The sequence below is a fragment of the Leptonotus elevatus genome, chromosome 17, assembly GCF_054856555.1.
Source record: "Leptonotus elevatus isolate MCC_2025b chromosome 17, RoL_Lele_1.0, whole genome shotgun sequence".
NCBI classification, from domain to species: domain Eukaryota; kingdom Metazoa; phylum Chordata; class Actinopteri; order Syngnathiformes; family Syngnathidae; genus Leptonotus; species Leptonotus elevatus.
The window spans coordinates 8,447,590-8,465,823 of record NC_141255.1 but is presented as its reverse complement, the minus strand read 5'-3'; the positions used below and the strand labels follow the sequence as shown (position 1 = coordinate 8,465,823).

General features: G+C 46.3%; 1 protein-coding gene across 1 annotated transcript; it reads right to left on the bottom strand.

The window, feature by feature from the left end:
- Positions 1-188: 188 nt before the first annotated feature.
- Positions 189-17,421, bottom strand: LOC147159651 (uncharacterized). The gene is made up of 19 exons (XM_086059072.1): positions 17,365-17,421; positions 16,897-17,092; positions 15,846-16,835; positions 15,331-15,671; positions 15,051-15,255; positions 12,723-14,537; positions 11,607-12,395; positions 11,368-11,474; positions 9,997-10,047; positions 9,838-9,902; positions 9,559-9,749; positions 6,621-7,872; positions 5,787-6,359; positions 4,367-4,608; positions 3,520-3,675; positions 2,918-3,441; positions 2,663-2,813; positions 1,475-2,082; positions 189-425 (listed from the first exon to the last, which is right to left on the bottom strand). The coding sequence occupies exons 1-19, from the start codon at positions 17,419-17,421 to the stop codon at positions 189-191; spliced, it is 8,550 nt and encodes a 2,849-aa protein (XP_085915198.1).
- Positions 17,422-18,234: the final 813 nt, after the last annotated feature.

The following is an 18,234-nucleotide window of genomic DNA, read 5'->3' as shown; positions in this document are numbered from 1 at the left end:
CAAGTGTTGTTGTATCTGCCGTTATTGTAGCAGCACTTAATATTTCTGCAGGTGTTGTGACTGCCGTTGTCGTAGAGTCTGTTGTGGCAATTGTTGTTTCGGCAGGTGTCTTCACTGCTGTTGTTGTGGCAACTTTTGTTGTTTCGGCAGGTGTCTTCACTGCTGTTGTTGTGGCAACTTTTGTTGTTTCAGCAGGTGTTGTCACCGCTGTTGTGGTAACTGTTGTTGTTTCGGCAGGTGTTATCACTGCCGTTGTTGTGGCAACTGTTGTTTCTGGAGGTGTTGTCACTGCTGCTGTTGTTGTGGCAACTGTTGTTTCTGCTGTAGTTGTGGCGGTGGTTGTTGTTTCTGCAGATATTGTGACTGCCATTGTAGTAGATTCTGTTGCGGCAACGGTTGTCGTTTCGGAAGGTGTTGTAGTAACGCTTGTTGTTTCCACAGATGTTAAGACTGTTGTTGTGGTGGAGTCTGTTGTTGTAGCAACTTTTGTTGTTTCAGCAGGTGTTGTCACTACTTTGGTTGTGGCAACTGTTGTTGTTTCCGCAGGTGTTGTGACTGCCGTTGTTGTAGGGTCTGTTGTTGTGGCAACTGTTGTTGTTCCTGGAGATGCCGTCACTGCTGTTGCTGTGGCAACTGTTGTTGTGTCTGATGTTGTTGTAGCAACGCTTGTTGTTTCAGCAGGTGTCATCTCAGCTGTTGTTGTTTCAGCAGGTGTTGCCACTGCTGTTGTTGTGGTACCTGTTGTTGTGTCTGATGTTGTTGTAGCAACGCTTGTTGTTTCAGCAGGTGTAATCTCAGCTGTTGTTTTTTCAGCAGGTGTTATCACTGCCGTTGTTGTGGAAACTGTTGTTTCTGGAGGTGTTGTCACTGCTGTTGTTGTGGCAACTGTTGTTTCTGCTGTGGTTGTGGCGGTGGTTGTTGCTTCTGCAGATATTGTGACTGCCATTGTAGTAGATTCTGTTGCGGCAACGGTTGTCGTTTCGGAAGGTGTTGTAGTAGCGCTTGTTGTTTCCACAGATGTTGTGACTGCTGTTGTGGTAGAGTCTGTTGTTGTAGCAATTTTTGTTGTTTCAGCAGGTGTTGTCACTACTTTGGTTGTGGCAACTGTTGTTGTTTCCGCAGGTGTTGTGACTGCCGTTGTTGTAGAGTCTGTTGTTGTGGCAACTGTTGTTGTTTCTGGAGATGCCGTCACTGCTGTTGCTGTGGCAACTGTTGTTGTGTCTGATGTTGTTGTAGCAACGCTTGTTGTTTCAGCAGGTGTAATCTCAGCTGTTGTTGTTTCAGCAGGTGTAATCTCAGCTGTTGTTGTTTCAGCAGGTGTTGTTAATACTGTGGTTGTGGCAACTGTTGTTGTTTCCGCAGATGTTGTGACTGCTGTTGTGGTGGAGTCTGTTGTAGCATTTTTTGTTGTTTCAGCAGGTGTTGTCACTACTTTGGTTGTGGCAACTGTTGTTGTTTCCGCAGGTGTTGTGACTGCCGTTGTTGTAGAGTCTGTTGTTGTGGCAACTGTTGTTGTTCCTGGAGATGCCGTCACTGCTGTTGCTGTGGCAACTGTTGTTGTGTCTGATGTTGTTGTAGCAACGCTTGTTGTTTCAGCAGGTGTAATCTCAGCTGTTGTTGTTTCAGCAGGTGTAATCTCATCTGTTGTTGTTTCAGCAGGTGTAATCTCAGCTGTTGTTGTTTCAGCAGGTGTTGTTAATAATGTGGTTGTGGCAACTGTTGTTGTTTCCGCAGGTGACGTGACTGCCGATGTTGTAGCGTCTGTTGTTATGGCAACTGTTGTTGTTCCTGGAGATGCCGTCACTGCTGTTGCTGTGGCAACTATTGTTGTGTCTGATGTTGTTGTAGCAACGCTTGTTGTTTCAGCAGGTGTAATCTCAGCTGTTGTTGTTTCAGCAGGTGTTGTCACTGCTGTTGTTGTTGTACCTGTTGTTGTGTCTGATGTTGTTGGAGCAACGCTTGTTGTTTCAGCAGGTGTTGTCACTGATGTTGTTGTAGCAGCACTTGTTTCTGCAGATGTTGTGACTGCAGATGTTATAGAATATGTTGTTTTTTCTGCCCTTGTAGCAACGTTTGTTGTTTCTGTAGGTGTTGTGACTGCCGATGTTGTAGAGTCTGTTGTTGTGGCAACTGTTGTTGTTCCTGGAGATGCCGTCACTGCTGTTGCTGTGGCAAATGTTGTTACAGCAGGTGTAATCTCAGGTGTTGTTGTTTCAGCAGGTGTTGTCACTGCTGTTGTTGTGGCAACTGTTGTTGTTTCTGCCATTGTTATAGCAGCGCTGGTTATATCCGCAGATGTTGTTACTGCCATTGTGGTCGATTCTGTTGTTGTCGCAACTCTTGTTGTTTCGGCAGATGTCGTCACTGGTGTTGTTGTGGCAATTGTCATTGCTTCTGCTTTTGTTGTGGCAACTGTTGTTGTTTCTGGAGGTGTTGTCACTGCTGTTGTTGTGTCAACTGTTGTTTCTAATGTGGTTGTGGCGGTGGTTGTTGTTTCTGCAGATATTGTGACTGCCATTGTAGTAGATTCTGTTGCGGCAACGGTTGTCGTTTCGGAAGGTGTTGTAGTAGCGCTTGTTGTTTCCACAGATGTTGTGACTGCTGTTGTGGTGGAGTCTGTTGTTGTAGCAACTTTTGTTGTTTCAGCAGGTGTTGTCACTACTTTGGTTGTGGCAACTGTTGTTGTTTCCGCAGGTGTTGTGACTGCCGTTGTTGTAGAGTCTGTTGTTGTGGCAACTGTTGTTGTTTCTGGAGATGCCGTCACTGCTGTTGCTCTGGCAACTGTTGTTGTGTCTGATGTTGTTGTAGCAACGCTTGTTGTTTCAGCAGGTGTAATCTCAGCTGTTGTTGTTTCAGCAGGTGTTGTTAATACTGTGGTTGTGGCAACTGTTGTTGTTTCCGCAGATGACGTGACTACCGATGTTGTAGAGTCTGTTGTTGTGGCAACTGTTGTTGTTCCTGGAGATGCCGTCACTGCTGTTGCTGTGGCAACTGTTGTTGTGTCTGATGTTGTTGTATCAACGCTTGTTGTTTCAGCAGGTGTAATCTCAGCTGTTGTTGTTTCAGCAGGTGTAATCTCAGCTGTTGTTGTTTCAGCAGGTGTTGTTAATAATGTGGTTGTGGCAACTGTTATTGTTTCCGCAGGTGATGTGACTGCCGATGTTGTAGAGTCTGTTGTTGTGGCAACTGTTGTTGTTCCTGGAGATGCCGTCACTGCTGTTGCTGTGGCAACTGTTGTTGTGTCTGATGTTGTTGTAGCAACACTTGTTGTTTCAGCAGGTGTTGTCACTGCTGTTGTTGTTGTACCTGTTGTTGTGTCTGATGTTGTTGGAGCAACGCTTGTTGTTTCAGCAGGTGTTGTCACTACTTTGGTTGTGGCAACTGTTGTTGTTTCCGCAGGTGTTGTGACTGCCGTTGTTGTAGAGTCTGTTGTTGTGGCAACTATTGTTTTTCCTGGAGATGCCGTCACTGCTGTTGCTGTGGCAACTGTTGTTGTGTCTGATGTTGTTGTAGCAACGCTTGTTGTTTCAGCAGGTGTAATCTCAGCTGTTGTTGTTTCAGCAGGTGTTGTCACTGCTGTTGTTGTGGTACCTGTTGTTGTGTCTGATGTTGTTGTAGCAACGCTTGTTGTTTCAGCAGGTGTTGTCACTGATGTTGTTGTAGCAGCACTTGTTCCTGCAGATGTTGTGACTTCAGATGTTATAGAATATGTTGTTTTTTCAGCAGTTGTAGCAACGTTTGTTGTTTCCGTAGGTGTTGTGACTGCCGATGTTGTAGAGTCTGTTGTTGTGGCAACTGTTGTTGTTCCTGGAGATGCCGTCACTGCTGTTGCTGTGGCAACTGTTGTTACAGCAGGTGTAATCTCAGGTGTTGTTGTTTCAGCAGGTGTTGTCACTGCTGTTGTTGTGGCAACTGTTGTTGTTTCTGCCATTGTTATAGCAGCGCTGGTTATATCCGCAGATGTTGTTACTGCCATTGTGGTCGATTCTGTTGTTGTCGCAACTCTTGTTGTTTCGGCAGATGTCGTCACTGGTGTTGTTGTGGCAATTGTCGTTGCTTCTGCTGTTGTTGTGGCAACTGTTGTTGTTCCTGGAGGTACCGTCGCTGCTGTTGTTGTTTCAACAGGTGTAATCTCAGCTGTTGTTTCTGCAGGTGTCATCACCGCTTTTGTTGTGGCAGTTTTTATTTCTTCCATTGTTGTGGCAACTGTTGTTGTAGCAGCGCTTGTGGTTTCCACAGATGTTGTGTCTGCTGATCTTGTAGCGTCTGTTGTGGCAACTTTTGTTGTTTCAGCAGTTGACACTGCTGTTGTCGTGGCAACGTTTGTTGTTTCAGCAGGTGTTGGAACTGCTGTTGTTGTGGCAACTGGTGTTGTTTCTGGAGGTGCCGTCACTATTGTGGTTGTGGAAACTTTTGTTGTAGCAGAGCTTGTGGTTTCCACAGATGTTGTGACTGCCGATGTTGTAGCGTCTGTTGTCGTGGCAACTTTTGTTGTTCCAGCAGGTGTTGTCGCTGCTGTTGTTGTGGCAAATGGTGTTGTTTCTGGAGGTGCTGTCACTGCTGTTGTTGTGGCAACTCTTGTTGTTTCTGCCTCTGTTAGAGCTACGGCTGTTGTTTCAGCAGGTGTCGTGACTGCCGTTGTGGTAGAGTCTCTTGTTGTGGCAACTGTTATTGTTTTGGCAGGTGTCGTCACTGCTCTGGTTGTGGCAATTTTTGTTGTGTCTGCCGTTGCTGTAGCAGCGCTTGTTGTTTCTGCAGATGTTGTGACTGCCGATGTTGTTGAGTCTTCTGTTGTGGCGGCTGTTGTTATTTCTGCAGGTGTCATCATTGCTGTTGTAATGGCAACTGTTGTTGTTTCTGCAGCTGTCATAACTGCTGTTGTTATGGCAGTTGTTATTTCTGCCATTGTTGTAGCAACTATTGTTTCAGCAGGTGCCATCACTGGTGTTGTTGTGGCAACTGTTGTTGTGTCTGATGTTGTTGTAGCAACGCTTGTTGTTTCAGCAGGTGTAATCTCAGCTGTTGTTGTTTCAGCAGGTGTTGTCACTGCTGTTGTTGTGGTACCTGTTGTTGTGTCTGATGTTGTTGTAGCAACGCTTGTTGTTTCAGCAGGTGTTGTCACTGATGTTGTTGTAGCAGCACTTGTTTCTGCAGATGTTGTGACTGCAGATGTTATAGAATATGTTGTTTTTTCTGCCGTTGTAGCAACGTTTGTTATTTCCGTAGGTGTTGTGACTGCCGATGTTGTAGAGTCTGTTGTTGTGGCAACTGTTGTTGTTCCTGGAGATGCCGTCACTGCTGTTGCTGTGGCAACTGTTGTTACAGCAGGTGTAATCTCAGGTGTTGTTGTTTCAGCAGGTGTTGTCACTGCTGTTTTTGTGGCAACTGTTGTTGTTTCTGCCATTGTTATAGCAGCGCTGGTTATATCCGCAGATGTTGTTACTGCCATTGTGGTCGATTCTGTTGTTGTCGCAACTCTTGTTGTTTCGGCAGATGTCGTCAATGGTGTTGTTGTGGCAATTGTCGTCTCTTCTGCTGTTGTTGTGGCAACTGTTGTTGTTCTTGGAGGTACCGTCACTGCTGTTGTTGTGACAACTGTTGTTTCAACAGGTGTAATCTCAGCTGTTGTTTCTGCAGGTGTCATCACCGCTTTTGTTGTGGCAGTTTTTATTTCTTCCATTGTTGTGGCAACTGTTGTTGTAGCAGCGCTTGTGGTTTCCACAGATGTTGTGTCTGCTGATGTTGTAGTGTCTGTTGTGGCAACTTTTGTTGTTTCAGCAGTTGACACTGCTGTTGTCGTGGCAATGTTTGTTGTTTCAGCAGGTTTTGTAACTGCTGTTGTGGCAACTGGTGTTGTTTCTGGAGGTGCTGTCACTATTGTGGTTGTGGTAACTGTTGTTGTAGCAGCGCTTGTGGTTTCCACAGATGTTGTGACTGCCGATGTTGTAGCGTCTGTTGTCGTGGCAACTTTTGTTGTTCCAGCAGGTGTTGTCGCTGCTGTTGTTGTGGCAAATGGTGTTGTTTCTGGAGGTGCTGTCACTGCTGTTGTTGTGGCAACACTTGTTGTTTCTGCCTCTGTTAGAGCTATGGTTGTTGTTTCAGCAGGTGTCGTGACTGCCGTTGTGGTAGAGTCTCTTGTTGTGGCAACTGTTGTTGTTTTGGCAGGTGTCGTCACTGCTCTGGTTGTGGCAATTTTTGTTGTGTCTGCCGTTGCTGTAGCAGCGCTTGTTGTTTCTGCAGATGTTGTGACTGCCGATGTTGTTGAGTCTTCTGTTGTGGCGGCTGTTATTTCTGCAGGTGTCATCATTGCTGTTGTAATGGCAACTGTTGTTGTTTCTGCAGCTGTCATAACTGCTGTTGTTATGGCAGTTGTTATTTCTGTCATTGTTGTAGCAACTATTGTTTCAGCAGGTGCCATCACTGGTGTTGTTGTGGCAACTGTTGTTGTTTCGGCAGGTGTTGTATCAACGCTTGTTGTTTCCACAGATGTCGTGACTGCCGATGTTGTAGAGCCTCTTGTTGTGGCAACTGCTGTTTTTTGTGCAGGTGTCGTCACTGCTGTGGTTGTTGCATCTGTTGTTGTTTCTGCCGTTGTTGTAGCAGTGCTTGTTTCCACAGATGTTGTGGCAGCTGTTGTTGTTTCGGCAGGTATTGTAGCGGCGCTTGTTGTTTCCGCAGATGTTGTGACTGCCGATGTTGTAGAGTCTGTTGTTGTGGCAACTTTTGTTGTTTCGGCAGGTGTCGTCACTGTTGTGGTTATGGCAACTTTTGTTGTTTCGGCAGGTGTCGTCACTGCTGTGGTTGTGGCAACTGTGTTTTCTGCAGTTGTAGCAACTGTTGTTGTTTGGGCAGGTGTCGTCATTGCTTTGGTTGTGGCAATTGATGTTGTTTCTGCTTTTGTTGTACCACCGCTTGTTTCCGCAGATGTTGTGACTGCCGATGTTGTAGTGTCTGTTGTCGTGGCAACTTTTGTTGTTTCAGCAGGTGTTGTCACTGCTGTTGTTGTGGCAAATGGTGTTGTTTCTGGAGGTGCTGTCACTGCTGTTGTTGTGGCAACTCTTGTTGTTTCTGCCTCTGTTAGAGCTATGGTTGTTGTTTCAGCAGGTGTCGTGACTGCCGTTGTGGTAGAGTCTCTTGTTGTGGCAACCGTTGTTGTTTTGGCAGGTGTCATCACTGCTGTGGTAGTGCCAATTGTTGTTGCTTTTGCCGTTGTTAAAGGAGCACTTGTTGTTTCTGCAGTTGTTGTGACTGCTGTTGTGGTGGAGTCTGTTGTTGTGGCAACTTTTGTTGTTTCAGCAGGTGTTGTCAATACTGTGGTTGTGGCAACTGTTGTTGTTTCCGCAGGTGTTGTGACTGCCGATGTTGTAGAGTCTGTTGTTGTGGCAACTGTTGTTGTTCCTGGAGATGCCGTCACTGCTGTTGCTGTGGCAACTGTTGTTTCAACAGGTGTAATCTCAGCTGTTGTTGTTTCAGCAGGTGTTGTCACTGCTGTTGTTGTGGTACCTGTTGTAGCAACGCTTGCTGTTTCTGCAGATGTTGTGAAAGCTGTTGTGGTGGAGTCTGTTGTTGTGGCAACTTTTGTTGTTTCAGCAGGTGTTGTCACTACGTTGGTTGTGGCAACTGTTGTTGTTTCCGCAGGTGTTGTGACTGCCATTGTGGTCGATTCTGTTGTTGTCGCAACTCTTGTTGTTTCAGCAGATTTCGTCACTGTTGTTGTTGTGGCAACTGTTGTTGTTTCTGCCATTGTTATAGCAGCGCTTGTTATTTCCGCAGATGTTGTTACTGCCATTTTGGTCGATTCTGTTGTTGTCGCAACTCTTGTTGTTTCAGCATATTTCGTCACTGGTGTTGTTGTGGCAACTGTTGTTGTTCCTGAAGGTACCGTCACTACTGTTGCTGTGACAACTGTTGTTGTAGCGGCGCTTGTTGTTTCCGCAGATGTTGTGACTGCCGATGTTGTAGAGTCTGTTGTTGTGGCAACTTTTGTTGTTTCGGCAGGTGTCGTCACTGCTGTGGTTATGGCAACTTTTGTTGTTTGGGCAGGTGTCGTCATTGCTTTGGTTGTGGCAATTGTTGTTGTTTCTGCTTTTGTTGTACCACCGCTTGTTTCCGCAGATGTTGTGACTGCCGATGTCTTAGCGTCTGTTGTCGTGGCAACTTTTGTTGTTTCAGCAGGTGTTGTCGCTGCTGTTTTTGTGGCAAATGGTGTTGTTTCTGGAGGTGCTGTCACTGCTGTTGTTGTGGCAACTCTTGTTGTTTCTGCCTCTGTTAGAGCTATGGTTGTTGTTTCAGCAGGTGTCGTGACTGCCGTTGTGGTGGAGTCTTTTGTTGTGGCAACTGTTGTTGTTTTGGCAGGTGTCGTCACTGCTCTGGTTGTGGCAATTTTTGTTGTGTCTGCCGTTGCTGTAGCAACGCTTGTTGTTCCTGCAGATCTTGTGACTGCTGATGTTGTTGAGTCTTCTGTTGTGGCGGCTGTTGTTATTTCTGCAGGTGTCATCATTGCTGTTGTTATGGCAGTTGTTATTTCTGCCATTGTTCTAGCAACTGTTGTTTCGGCAGGTGTCGTCATTGCTGTGGTTGTGGCAACTGTTGTTGTTTCTGCAGCTGTCATTACTGCTGTTGTTATGGCAGTTGTTGTTTCAGCAGTTGCTGCCCCTGTTGCCACTCCAGCAGGCGTTAATGTTTCGCTCGTTGCTGCAAATGTTGTCAACGCTGCTGTTGTTGTCGGAGCTGCTGTTTTAACAGTTGCCCGACCTGTTGTCTTTGATTCTGCTGTTGTGGTTACAGCTGTTGTTTCATCGATTGTTGCTCCAGTTGACGCTGCAGCAGATGTTACTCTTTCACTAGATACTGTGGATGTCAACCCCGCTGTTGTTATTGGAGCTGATGTTTCTCCGGTTGTCTCAACGGTTGCTTCAGACTTTGCTGTTGTAGCAACAGCTGTTGTTTCATCGATTGTTGCGTCAGTTGACGCTGCTGCAGATGTTGTTGTTTCACTAGATGCTGTGGATGTCAACCCAGCTATTGTTATTGGAGCTGATGTTTCTCTGGTTGTCTCAATGGTTGCTTCAGATTCTGCAGTTGTGGCTACAGCTGTTGTCTCAGCAGTTGCTGCCCCAGTAGGTGTTAATGTTTCACTCATTGCTGCAGATGTTGTCAACACTGCTGTTGTTGTGGGAGCTGCTGTTTCTTCAGTTGCCTGACCTGTTGTCTCAGATTCTGCAGTTGTGGCTGCAACTGTTGGTTGACCAGTTGTTGTCCCAGTTGACACTGCAGCAGATATTGCTGTTTCACTAGTTGCTGTGGATTTCAACCCCGCTGTCGTTATTGGAGCTGATGTTTCTCCGGTTGTCTCAACGGTTGCTTCAGATTCTGCAGTTGTGGCTACAGCTGTTGTTTCAGCAGTTGCTTCCCCTGTTGCCGCCCCAGCATGCGTTAATGTTTCCCTTGCTGCTGCAGATGTTGTCAATGCTGCTGTTGTCGTAGGAGCTTTTGTTGCCACAGTTCCTGATTCAGCTGATGTCGTAACTGGCATAGTTGCCTCTGTTGTTGTCATACCAGAGGTTGCCATTGCAGCAGACTGTGTTGACGCATCAGTGGCTGTTGACTCAACAGTGATGGAGCTGGTTTCAATATCAAAGCCACTGACGACTGAAGCAGCATCAGACAAGACGTCCGCAATTTGGGTGTTGCTTGGAGTAGATGTGGCTGTGAACTCGGCATTCATGATATTGACGACTGAGCCACTCCTGCAGAAGAAATCCAGCAAAAACATTTGTTAACTGAAAATACCATGATTCAATTAATCTGTTGGGCAAATTAACAACAGAAAAGTACCGGAACGTGATGATGATCAGGATCAAGAAGGAAGAAGGAAATGCTGTAGAAAATATGGGCGAAAGCTGTGTGAAGAAGCAAAACAATGAGGTTAAGCTTAGTGGATTGTCAGTGTAGTTTGGTTACATTTTGTTACATACATTTCTTGGCTTTACTTACTTGTTCCTTGATCATGGCTGCTCTGTTTCGGAAATCCGCCGAGGTTTTGTCCTGCAAAGCAATCGTAAATATGCTTTCAAGAGATCTGAAAGTAACTTGTTTGGTTACTCTGGCAATAGAATTTGTTGTGGCAACTGTTGTTGTTTCTGCTATTGTTACAGCAAAGCTTGTTTCTCCAGATGTTATGACTGCAGCTGTGGTTGAGTCTGTTGTTTTGGCAATTGTTATTGTTTCGGCAATTGTAATCTCAGCTGTTGTTTTCTCTGCCATTGTTTTTGCAGTGCTTGTTGTTTCCGCGGATCTTGAACTAGAGTCTGCAACTTTTGTTGTTTCTGATGTTGTTGTAGCAACGCTTGTTGTTTCAGCAGGTGTTGTCACTGCTGTTGTTGTGGCAACTGTTGTTTCTGCAGATATTGTGACTGCCATTGTCGTAGATTCTGTTGTGGCAGCGGTTGTCGTTTCGGAAGGTGTAATCACTGGTGTTGTTGCGGCAACTGTTGTTGTTTCGGCAGGTGTTGTAGTAGCGCTTGTTGTTTCCACAGATGTTGTGACTGCTGTTGTGGTGGAGTCTGTTGTTATAGCAACTTTTGTTGTTTCAGCAGGTGTTGTCACTACTTTGGTTGTGGCAACTGTTGTTGTTTCCGCATGTGTTGTGACTGCCGTTGTGGTAGAGTCTGTTGTTGTTTCGGCAACTGTTGTTGTTCCTGGAGATGCCGTCACTGCTGTTGTTGTGGCAATTGTCGTTGCTTCTGCTGTTGCTGTGGCAACTGTTGTTTCAACAGGTGTAATCTCAGCTGTTGTTTCTGCAGGTGTCATCACTGCTGTTGTTGTGGCAACTGTTGTTGGAGCAGAGCTTGTGGTTTCCACAGATGTTGTTTCAGCAGGTGTTTTAACTGCTGTTGTTGTGGCAACTGGAGTTGTTTCTGGAGGTGCCGTCACTATTGTGGTTGTGGCAATTGTTGTTGTATTAGCGCTTGTGATTTCCACAGATGTTGTTTCAGCAGGTTTTGTAACTGCTGTTGTTGTGGCAACTGGTGTTGTTTCTGAAGGTGCCGTCACTATTGTGCTTGTGGCAACTGTTGTTGTAGCAGCGCTTGTGGTTTCCACAGATGTTGTTTCAGCAGGTGTTGTAACTGCTGTTGTTGTAGAGTCTGTTGTTGTGGCAACTGTTGTTGTTCCTGGAGATTCCGTCACTGCTGTTGCTGTGGCAACTGTTGTTTCAGCAGGTGTAGGCTCAGCTGTTGTTGTTTCTGCAGATGTTGTGACTTCTGTTGTGGTGGAGTCTTTTGTTGTGGCAACTTTTGTTGTTTCAGCAGGTGTTGTCAATACTGTGGTTGTGGCAACTGTTGTTGTTTCCGCAGGTGTTGTGACTGTCGATGTTGTAGAGTCTGTAGTTTTTTCTGCCGTTGTTGTAGCAACGCTTGTTGTTTCCGCAGGTGTTGTGACTGCCGATGTTGTAGAGTCTGTTGTTGTGGCAACTGTTGTTGTTCCTAGAGATGCCGTCACTGCTGTTGCTGTGGCAACTGTTGTTTCAGCTGGTGTAATCTCACCTGTTGTTGTTTCAGCAGGTGTTGTCATTGCTGTTTCTGTGGCAACTGTTGTAGTAGCGCTTGTGGTTTCCACAGATGTTGTGACTGCAGATGTTGTAGCGTCTGTTGTCGTGGTAACTGTTGTTGTTTTAGCAGGTGTTGTCACTGCTGTTGTTGTGGCAACTCTTGTTGTTTCTTCCTCTGTTAGAGCTATGGTTGTTGTTTCAGCAGGTGTCGTGACTGCCGATGTTGTAGAGTCTGTTGTTGTGGCAACTGTTGTTGTTCCTGGAGATGCCGTCACTGTTGTTGCTGTGGCAACTGTTGTTTCAGCAGGTGTTGTCACTGCTGTTTTTGTGCTACCTGTTGTTGTAGCAGCGCTCGTTTCCGCAGATGTTGTGACTGCTGTTGTGGTGGAGTCTGCTGTTGTGGCAACTTTTGTTGTTTCAGCAGGTGTTGTCAATATTGTGGTTGTGGCAACTGTTGTTTCCGCAGGTGTTGTGACTGCCGATGTTGTAGGGTCTATTGTTTTTTCTGCCGTTATTGTAGCAACGCTTGTTGTTTCCGTAGGTGTTGTGACTGCTGATGTTGTAGAGTCTGTTGTTGTGGCAACTTTTGTTGTTTCGGCAGAAGTTATCACTGCTGTTGTTGTGTCAACTGTTGTTTCTGGAGGTGTTGTTACTGCTGTGGTTGTGGCGGTGGTTGTTGTTTCCGCAGATATTGTGACTGCCATTGTAGTAGATTCTGTTGTGGCAACTTTTGTTGTTTCAACAGGTGTTGTCACTACTTTGGTTGTGGCAACTGTTGTTGTTTCTGCAGGTGTTGTGGCTGCCGATGTTGTAGAGTCTGTTGTTGTGGCAACTGTTGTTGTTCCTGGAGATGCCGTCACTTTTGTTGCTGTGGCAACTGTTGTTTCAGCAGGTGTTGTCACTGCTGTTGTTGTGGCAAATGGTGTTGTTTCTGGAGGTGCTGTCACTGCTGTTGTTGTGGCAGTTTTTATTTCTGCCATTGTTGTGGCAACTGTTGTTGTAGCAGCGCTTGTGGTTTCCACAGATGTTGTGTCTGCCGATGTTGTAGCGTCTGTTGTGGCAACTTTTGTTGTTTCAGCAGGTGTTGTAACTGGTGTTGTTGTGGCAACTGGTGTTGTTTCTGGAGGTGCCGTCACTATTGTGGTTGTGGAAACTGTTGTTGTAGCAGCGCTTGTGGTTTCCACAGATGTTGTGACTGCCGATGTTGTAGCGTCTGTTGTCATGGCAACTTTTGTTGTTTCAGCAGGTGTTGTCACTGCTGTTGTTGTGTTAAATGGTTTTGTTTCTGGAGGTGCTGTCACTGCTGTTGTTGTGGCAACTCTTGTTGTTTCTGCCTCTGTTAGAGCTATGGTTGTTGTTTCAGCAGGTGTCTTGACTGCCGTTGTGGTAGAGTCTCTTGTTGTGGCAACTGTTGTTGTTTTGGCAGGTGTCATCACTGCTGTGGTAGTTCCAATTATTGTTGCTTTTGCCGTTGTTAAAGGAGCACTTGTTGTTTCTGCAGTTGTTGTGACTGCTGTTGTGGTGGAGTCTGTTGTTGTGGCAACTTTTGTTGTTTCAGCAGGTGTTGTCAATACTGTGGTTGTGGCAACTGTTGTTGTTTCCGCAGGTGTTGTGACTGCCGATGTTGTAGAGTCTGTTGTTGTGGCAACTGTTGTTGTTCCTGGAGATGCCGTCACTGCTGTTGCTGTGGCAACTGTTGTTTCAACAGGTGTAATCTCAGCTGTTGTTGTTTCAGCAGGTGTTGTCACTGCTGTTGTTGTGGTACCTGTTGGAGCAGCACTTGCTGTTTCTGCAGATGTTGTGAATGCTGTTGTGGTGGAGTCTGTTGTTGTGGCAAGTTTTGTTGTTTCAGCAGGTGTTGTGACTGCCGATGTTGTAGAGTCTGTTGTTGTGGCAACTTTTGTTGTTTCGGCAGGTGTCGTCACTGCTGTGGTTATGGCAACTTTTGTTGTTTCGGCAGGTGTCGTCACTGCTGTGGTTGTGGCAACTGTGTTTTCTGCAGTTGTAGCAACTGTTGTTGTTTCTGGAGGTGCTGTCACTGCTGTTGTTGTGGCAACTGTTGTTGTTTCGGCAGGTGTTGTATCAACGCTTGTTGTTTCCGCAGATGTTGTGACTGCCGATGTTGTAGAGTCTGTTGTTGTGGCAACTTTTGTTGTTTCGGCAGGTGTCGTCACTGCTGTGGTTATGGCAACTTTTGTTGTTTCGGCAGGTGTCGTCAATGCTCTGGTTGTGGCAACTGTGTTTTCTGCAGTTGTAGCAACTGTTGTTGTTTGGGCAGGTGTCGTCATTGCTTTGGTTGTGGCAATTGTTGTTGTTTCTGCTGTTGTTGTAGCAGCGCTTGTTTCAGAAGTTGTTGTGACTGCTGATGTTGTCGAGTCTGTTGTTGTGGCAACTGCTGTTGTTTGGGCAGGTGTCGTCACTGCTGTGGTTGTGGCAACTGTTGTTGTTTCTGCTGTTTTTGTAGCAGCGCTTGTTTCAGAAGATGTTGTGACTGCTGATGTTGTCGAGTCTGTTGTTGTGGCAACTGTTGTTGTTTGGGCAGGTGTTGTCACTGCTGTGGTCGTGACAACTTTTGTTGTTTCAGCAGGTGTTTTCACTGCTGTTGTTGTGGCAAATGGTGTTGTTTCTGAAGGTGCTGTCACTGCTGTTGTTGTGGCAACTCTTGTTGTTTCTGCCTCTGTTAGAGCTATGGTTGTTGTTTCAGCAGGTGTCGTGACTGCCGTTGTGGTAGAGTCTCTTGTTGTGGCAACTATTGTTGTTTTGGCAGGTGTCGTCACTGCTCTGGTTGTGGCAATTTTTGTTGTGTCTGCCGTTGCTGTAGCAGCGCTTGTTGTTTCTGCAGATGTCGTGACTGCCGATGTTGTTGAGTCTTCTGTTGTGGCGGCTGTTGTTATTTCTGCAGGTGTCATCATTGCTGTTGTAATGGCAACTGTTGTTGTTTCGGCAGGTGTTGTATCAACGCTTGTTGTTTCCTCAGATGTCGTGACTGCCGATGTTGTAGAGTCTGTTGTTGTGGCAACTGTTGTTGTTCCTGGAGATTCCGTCACTGCTGTGGTTGTTGCAACTGTTGTTGTTTCTGCCGTTGTTGTAGCAGTGCTTGTTTCCACAGATGTTGTGGCAGCTGTTGTTGTTTCGGCAGGTATTGTAGCGGCGCTTGTTGTTTCCGCAGATGTTGTGACTGCCGATGTTGTAGAGTCTGTTGTTGTGGCAACTTTTGTTGTTTCGGCAGGTGTCGTCACTGCTGTGGTTATGGCAACTTTTGTTGTTTCGGCAGGTGTCGTCACTGCTCTGGTTGTGGCAACTGTTGTTGTTTGGGCAGGTGTCGTCATTGCTTTGGTTGTGGCAATTGTTGTTGTTTCTGCTTCTGTTGTAGCACCGCTTGTTTCCGCAGATGTTGTGACTGCCGATGTTGGAGAGTGTGTTGTTGTGGCAACTGTTGTTGTTTGGGCAGGTGTTGTCACTGTTGTGGTTGTGGCAACTGTTGTTGTTGTAGCAGCGCTTGTTTCAGAAGATGTTGTGACTGCTGATGTTGTCGAGTCTGTTGTTGTGGCAACTGCTGTTGTTTGGGCAGGTGTCGTCACTGCTGTGGTCGTGACAACTTTTGTTGTTTCAGCAGGTGTTTTCACTGCTGTTGTTGTGGCAAATGGTGTTGTTTCTGAAGGTGCTGTCACTGCTGTTGTTGTGGCAACTCTTGTTGTTTCTGCCTCTGTTAGAGCTATGGTTGTTGTTTCAGCAGGTGTCGTGACTGCCGTTGTGGTAGAGTCTCTTGTTGTGGCAACTATTGTTGTTTTGGCAGGTGTCGTCACTGCTCTGGTTGTGGCAATTTTTGTTGTGTCTGCCGTTGCTGTAGCAGCTTTTGTTGTTTCTGCAGATGTCGTGACTGCCGATGTTGTTGAGTCTTCTGTTGTGGCGGCTGTTGTTGTTTCGGCAGAAGTTATCACTGCTGTTGTGTCAACCGTTGTTTCTGGAGGTGTTACTGCTGTGATTATGGTTGTGGTTGTTGTTTCCGCAGATATTGTGACTGCCATTGTAGTAGATTCTGTTGTGGCTGCCGATGTTGTAGAGTCTGTTGTTGTGGCAACTTTTGTTGTTTCGGCAGGTGTCGTCACTGCTGTGGTTATGGCAACTTTTGTTGTTTCGGCAGGTGTCGTCACTGCTGTGGTTGTGGCAACTGTGTTTTCTGCAGTTGTAGCAACTGTTGTTGTTTCTGGAGGTGCTGTCACTGCTGTTGTTGTGGCAACTGTTGTTGTTTCGGCAGCTGTCATAACTGCTGTTGTTATGGCAGTTGTTATTTCTGCCATTGTTGTAGCAACTATTGTTTCAGCAGGTGCCATCACTGGTGTTGTTGTGGCAACTGTTGTTGTTTCGGCAGGTGTTGTATCAACGCTTGTTGTTTCCGCAGATGTTGTGACTGCCGATGTTGTAGAGTCTGTTGTTGTGGCAACTTTTGTTGTTTCGGCAGGTGTCGTCACTGCTGTGGTTATGGCAACTTTTGTTGTTTCGGCAGGTGTCGTCAATGCTCTGGTTGTGGCAACTGTGTTTTCTGCAGTTGTAGCAACTGTTGTTGTTTGGGCAGGTGTCGTCATTGCTTTGGTTGTGGCAATTGTTGTTGTTTCTGCTGTTGTTGTAGCAGCGCTTGTTTCAGAAGATGTTGTGACTGCTGATGTTGTCGAGTCTGTTGTTGTGGCAACTGCTGTTGTTTGGGCAGGTGTCGTCACTGCTGTGGTTGTGGCAACTGTTGTTGTTTCTGCTGTTTTTGTAGCAGCGCTTGTTTCAGAAGATGTTGTGACTGCTGATGTTGTCGAGTCTGTTGTTGTGGCAACTGCTGTTGTTTGGGCAGGTGTCGTCACTGCTGTGGTCGTGACAACTTTTGTTGTTTCAGCAGGTGTTTTCACTGCTGTTGTTGTGGCAAATGGTGTTGTTTCTGAACGTGCTGTCACTGCTGTTGTTGTGGCAACTCTTGTTGTTTCTGCCTCTGTTAGAGCTATGGTTGTTGTTTCAGCAGGTGTCGTTACTGCCGTTGTGGTAGAGTCTCTTGTTGTGGCAACTATTGTTGTTTTGGCAGGTGTCGTCACTGCTCTGGTTGTGGCCATTTTTGTTGTGTCTGCCGTTGCTGTAGCAGCGCTTGTTGTTTCTGAAGATGTCGTGACTGCCGATGTTGTTGAGTCTTCTGTTGTGGCGGCTGTTGTTATTTCTGCAGGTGTCATCATTGCTGTTGTAATGGCAACTGTTGTTGTTTCGGCAGGTGTTGTATCAACGCTTGTTGTTTCCACAGATGTCGTGACTGCCGATGTTGTAGAGTCTGTTGTTGTGGCAACTGTTGTTGTTCCTGGAGATTCCGTCACTGCTGTGGTTGTTGCAACTGTTGTTGTTTCTGCCGTTGTTGTAGCAGTACTTGTTTCCACAGATGTTGTGGCAGCTGTTGTTGTTTCGGCAGGTATTGTAGCGGCGCTTGTTGTTTCCGCAGATGTTGTGACTGCCGATGTTGTAGAGTCTGTTGTTGTGGCAACTTTTGTTGTTTCGGCAGGTGTCGTCACTGCTCTGGTTGTGGCAACTGTGTTTTCTGCAGTTGTAGCAACTGTTGTTGTTTGGGCAGGTGTCGTCATTGCTTTGGTTGTGGCAATTGTTGTTGTTTCTGCTGTTGTTGTAGCAGCGCTTGTTTCAGAAGATGTTGTGACTGCTGATGTTGTCGAGTCTGTTGTTGTGGCAACTGCTGTTGTTTGGGCAGGTGTCGTCACTGCTCTGGTTGTGGCAATTTTTGTTGTGTTTGCCGTTGCTGTAGCAGCGCTTGTTGTTTCTGCAGATGTCGTGACTGCCGATGTTGTTGAGTCTTCTGTTGTGGCGGCTGTTGTTATTTCTGCAGGTGTCATCATTGCTGTTGTAATGGCAACTGTTGTTGTTTCGGCAGGTGTTGTATCAACGCTTGTTGTTTCCACAGATGTCGTGACTGCCGATGTTGTAGAGTCTGTTGTTGTGGCAACTGTTGTTGTTCCTGGAGATTCCGTCACTGCTGTGGTTGTTGCAACTGTTGTTGTTTCTGCCGTTGTTGTAGCAGTGCTTGTTTCCACAGATGTTGTGGCAGCTGTTGTTGTTTCGGCAGGTATTGTAGCGGTGCTTGTTGTTTCCGCAGATGTTGTGACTGCCGATGTTGTAGAGTCTGTTGTTGTGGCAACTTTTGTTGTTTCGGCAGGTGTCGTCACTGCTGTGGTTATGGCAACTTTTGTTGTTTCGGCAGGTGTCGTCACTGCTCTGGTTGTGGCAACTGTTGTTGTTTCGGCAGGTGTCGTCATTGCTTTGGTTGTCGCAATTGTTGTTGTTTCTGCTTCTGTTGTAGCACCGCTTGTTTCCGCAGATGTTGTGACTGCCGATGTTGGAGAGTGTGTTGTTGTGGCAACTGTTGTTGTTTGGGCAGGTGTTGTCACTGTTGTGGTTGTGGCAACTGTTGTTGTTTCTGCTGTTGTTGTAGCAGCGCTTGTTTCAGAAGATGTTGTGACTGCTGATGTTGTCGAGTCTGTTGTTGTGGCAACTGCTGTTGTTTGGGCAGGTGTCGTCACTGCTGTGGTCGTGACAACTTTTGTTGTTTCAGCAGGTGTTTTCACTGCTGTTGTTGTGGCAAATGGTGTTGTTTCTGAAGGTGCTGTCACTGCTGTTGTTGTGGCAACTCTTGTTGTTTCTGCCTCTGT

Coding starts and splice junctions, on each gene's coding strand:
- LOC147159651 (XM_086059072.1), bottom strand. CDS start 17,421: ATGACACCTGCAGAAATAACAACAGCCGCCACAACAGAAGACTCAACA. Junction 15,256..15,330: donor CACCTGCCAAAACAACAATA/GTTGCCACAACA, acceptor GCTCTAACAGAG/GCAGAAACAACAAGAGTTGC. Junction 2,814..2,917: donor CAACAGACTCTACAACATCG/GTAGTCACGTCA, acceptor TGAAACAACAAG/CGTTGCTACAACAACATCAG.